General features: G+C 35.1%; 1 protein-coding gene across 1 annotated transcript in view; it reads left to right on the top strand.

Annotated features, from left to right (window-relative positions):
• Nucleotides 1-4,046, top strand: part of LOC136855160 (uncharacterized) — a 33,109-nt gene extending 29,063 nt beyond the window's left edge. Inside the window, exon 4 of the mRNA XM_067132071.1 lies at nt 2,049-4,046. Within this exon, the coding sequence (XP_066988172.1) occupies nt 2,049-2,284 (236 nt within the window). The 3' untranslated portion in view covers nt 2,285-4,046. The remainder of the gene's footprint in view (nt 1-2,048) is intronic.
• Nucleotides 4,047-4,575: the final 529 nt, after the last annotated feature.

Genomic DNA, 4,575 nt, shown 5'->3' on the forward strand with positions numbered 1-4,575 from the left:
CCATAAACAATCAATATGCTTACTGACATCCACCAACACGCCTAAAGTGAAAACTTTAAGCAAAGGCAATTATCTACCTTATTTTCCCCAACTTGTAACAAAATATACTGTTCATCTAGACTTTGGAAACAAAAAAGCAAACCCGTCTCTCTCTCTTTCTCACATAAGGTACAAACACAGTTTGGTAGGTTGGTAGCCTACCTGTATTTACCCACAGCCTTCCAAGGTTTTATCATCTCCAATGATGTATTTTTATACAGAAATTTTCTCATCAGTTGTTACCACATTATATTTGCTTACTTATAATTTGATGAATTTCCCTCTTTTTATTCATAACTTTCCTTACCCTGAATTGCACAAGTATTGCATCATTCATATTGCAATGTCGACTGGGCTCTTTCAGTATATTACTTTTAAGAACATTATTTAAGAAGCTGTCATTAAACCTCTGTTTTATTATGATCACTGATTTCTCATTTTGCCTTTTCATGGAAACTTCGCGTGCGCGCGCATGTGTGTACAACACCGTGTTTACATCTCTAGTACACATGGTGTTTCTTAATGCGGACGTGTCCATAGCAATTTCGCTTTAAGAGCACTACTAAAAAGTGATTAATCATTTTCTGTTTTACTGGAAAGGATTTCTATTTCACCTCATAATATCCTGGATGCTTTGCTCATATGCATGCATGTATGTGTGTGTGTTTACACCTCCATGTAGCATTTCATCAATGCTGACATCACTATCTAGCACTTTTTCAACTAACATGAATATCATATCTAAACAGTACACAAGAAAATATTTTATAACTGTTGATACCAAATTAATCTCAAATCTAATATTCACATTCATGCTTAAGAGCTTTGTGGAGGAAAAAAAATTCCATACAGCAACTGTTTCCCAGTTGTTTCACAGATCAAAGAGGTGAAATTCCCAGTATCAGAGAATTTTCCTAAAATATATTTTATCACAAAAATATATAAATTCTATGCTATGTTGACATGTCATATCAATGCATGGCGCATCTCCCTGCATAGGATAGACTCCCCCCACCATAAAGTATTAATTAAAACTATTTACAATGCAAATTTCATCATAGATGTTGGCAACATATTAAGCTATTTATAACTTGATTCCTCTTCCCTCACATAAAGGGAAGAAGTCAGTGAGTGTGTGTGTGTGTGTGTGCACACATGTGTGTTATACATGCACACACTTTTTTCGTCTTTTATACAGTGAAAATTATGACAAAAACAAGAATGAGAAAATACAATAAAATAAAAATGAAGAATAGCATAACAAAATTAAAAAAGGGGAGTGTGTGCCTGTGTTATAGGCATTAACATACACAGTATTAGTTGTTTTCTCTTTCTCAACCCACTACCCAGCAGGAAACTGTTTTCTCAGACAACCAATCTCCCCATAACCCTTTGTCTACTTGTTTATGCACAGCCGCCCATTCCCCTCCAATCACTCATGGCCTTCCCACCCTTCCCCCACACTGCAAACTAGCTCCCAGCCCCCACATCCCTGCCAAACCCTTTCTCAACCTGTTTATGAGTGTAAGCAAAGTTACCAACATTTCCTTAGAACCACAAAGCATTACCAACCATCAGAGAGCAGTTGTTTCCATTTTTATGAAATTTAAACATATGTATACATCTTTAGTCCCTAGATCTGAAAGAAAAAAATTGTCAGAAGACAATGTGTTTGACTAAGCCAGGTGAAGGACAGCTGTCAGAAACACTGACCCCACATAAAAGTGGGAAAAGATATACATCTTTGGTCCCCTAAGGTCCACTTGTGTTGGATAATGTCGAGGGTTGAATAATGAGAATCCAGATAATCAAGTGTTTACTATGTATATATAATACATATATTTAAATATATATATATATATATATATATATATATATATATATATATATATATATATATATATATATATATATATATATATCTAAATGTCTGCATGTGTGTTTGAGCAAGAACAAGAGCAAATAAGTACAGCAGGTGTTAATATCCCGCCATTTTGGTCTTTCCTCAGAGTGTGACATACGGCACCTACTCCAGTCGCTGACCATTAGGCCTTTGAGGTCAATAACTATTCATATGCATATGGATATGGAGATTGATGTCGGTGAAGACTTGAATAAATTATGCAAGGATAAGGGGCTCGGGGAATTACGCGTTCGTCCTCCTCTATTTACAGATACTGAGAATGACATTGGTGAAGATTTCAAACGTTGCAGTAAGGAAAAAATGAACTGTTGCCTCTTATGAACGTCTTTTGGGCAGGTACAAATGGTGCCTTTTATTCAGGTCTCTTCTATTCTTTTAATTTCTTTATTCTTTGTTAAAAGAGAGAGAGAGAGAGAGAGAGAGAGAGAGAGAGAGAGAGAGAGAGAGAGAGAGAGAGAGAGAGAGAGAATACTGTTAAGAATATGAACTGTACTGTTAATGTCAATGGAAGCCCACAGAAGCTCATCAACTGTAAGTCAACCCTTGCGCCTCTCTCTCTCTCTCTCTCTCTCTCTCTCTCTTTTCATTTCCCTTTAAGGATGGCTCCAAAGGAAACATGACATTATTCAACGCCTCATTCACACTTTCACTGCTGACTTAGAAAGAAGACCACTGTAGGGACAACTTCCATAATGTAAGTCACCTCATATACCTGTGTACAGGCCCTTCTGTTTCAAAACTTCCCACAACCCATCTCCCTACCTAACACTTTCTAGGCCTTCCTCTCTCCCTCCTTCCTCCTTCTCATCTCCTGTTCTTCCCACATGAGCAAGGCACCTGAAAACACTAATCTACCTTTTCACACTTCCGTTATGTTGTATTGGTGTCACTGGAAGGAAACAAAATTTTCTTCTTACTGATGTAGCCAAGTCTTGTTTTCTAATGAGTGGGCAAAAACCTAAAAGCACATCATTTTTCAAATGCTGAATTGTATTAAGGACATATTAAACAGATTCTGAACAAAAACTGGGAACTATTCTTCCATAATTCAAATCGTGCTGCTGTATATACTGTACAATGTCATGTTGTCAAAGTAAAGCCACATTTAAAATTCAAGTGGTCTAGAAAATGGGTCATTTTTAATCATGGGCAATATCTAGAGTATTCCAGATCTAGAAGCTAGAATAAACGCAGTATTACATAATAAATGTAAAACAAGATTATTCGGATGCACCAAATTCTGTATGTGCCATCTGATCACACCCTGATATCCCTGCAAATGAATAGAAGTAACTTTAATTTGGATTAGGTGTTAAAGAGAAAAGGGAAAGTTGGAGAATAGACCAATAAAGTTGAATGGGATTTGACCCAATATGTTTTCCAATCTCATTTTTTATAGTAACTTTGATTTCAATCATTACGATGATACCAACATAACCAAAGATTCCTAAGCAGTAGGCAAGAAGTAGATCTAAACTGTGGGAAAGATGGGATACTGAGGCGTCTTTACCTTTAATGACTTAATCTCTATTTTTGCAATTATGAAGTGTCATCTGCAGAATCTGTCATTATTATTATTATTTCTACGTTTGTTAATATTGGTATTTTCTTTTTTTATTACTGTGATCATCATTATAGAGTTTTGCTATTTTCAATTTTCGTATTTATCCTTCTGGACCTGACTACTGTAACCACCTAAGGTCCCTAGCTGGAAATTAATTGTATGCAAACTGTTTTTAATTGTTATTTTTTTACTTCTAATCTCATTATTATTACTGTCATTACCATTACTATGAACACAATTTTTTCTACTTCTTCAGCAACTGTGTGGATATTGCCGATTTATAATTTTTTATCATGTTATCTCATGTATCTAGATTGTGTATGTTATTGTCTCTACTTTGTATTTTCCATGTATATGGCCTTGACTGTGTATGTTATTGTCTCTACTTTGTATATTCCATGTATATGGCCTTGACTGTGTATGTTATTGTCTCTTCTTTGTATATTCCATGTATATGGCCTTGACTGTGTATGTTATTGTCTCTTCTTTGTATATTCCATGTATATGGCCTTGACTGTATGTTATGTATGTTATTGTCTCTACTTTGTATATTCCATGTATATGGCCTTGACTGTGTATGTTATTGTCTCTTCTTTGTATATTCCATGTATATGGCCTTGACTGTGTATGTTATTGTCTCTACTTTGTATATTCCATGTATATGGCCTTGACTGTGTATGTTATTGTCTCTACTTTGTATATTCCATGTATATGGCCTTGACTGTGTTTGTTATTGTCTCTTCTTTGTATATTCCATGTATATGGCCTTGACTGTGTATGTTATTGTCTCTACTTTGTATATTCCATGTATATGGCCTTGAGCTGAAATAAAATCTATTTATTTCTTATTATTATTATTATTATTATTATTATTATTATTATTATTATTATTATTATTATTATATAACAACCGAAGTATTGTACCGCAACAGCTCTCGGTGTGTTGTAGAGAACGAACAAATCTAATGAAAATGTAGAGGGAGAGTACACTGACTGGTGGGAGCGTCTCCTCTGGGACCATGATGATTCACAGGTTTGGAGGGCTACT

Source organism: Macrobrachium rosenbergii, chromosome 30 (assembly GCF_040412425.1).
Source record: "Macrobrachium rosenbergii isolate ZJJX-2024 chromosome 30, ASM4041242v1, whole genome shotgun sequence".
Taxonomy (NCBI): domain Eukaryota; kingdom Metazoa; phylum Arthropoda; class Malacostraca; order Decapoda; family Palaemonidae; genus Macrobrachium; species Macrobrachium rosenbergii.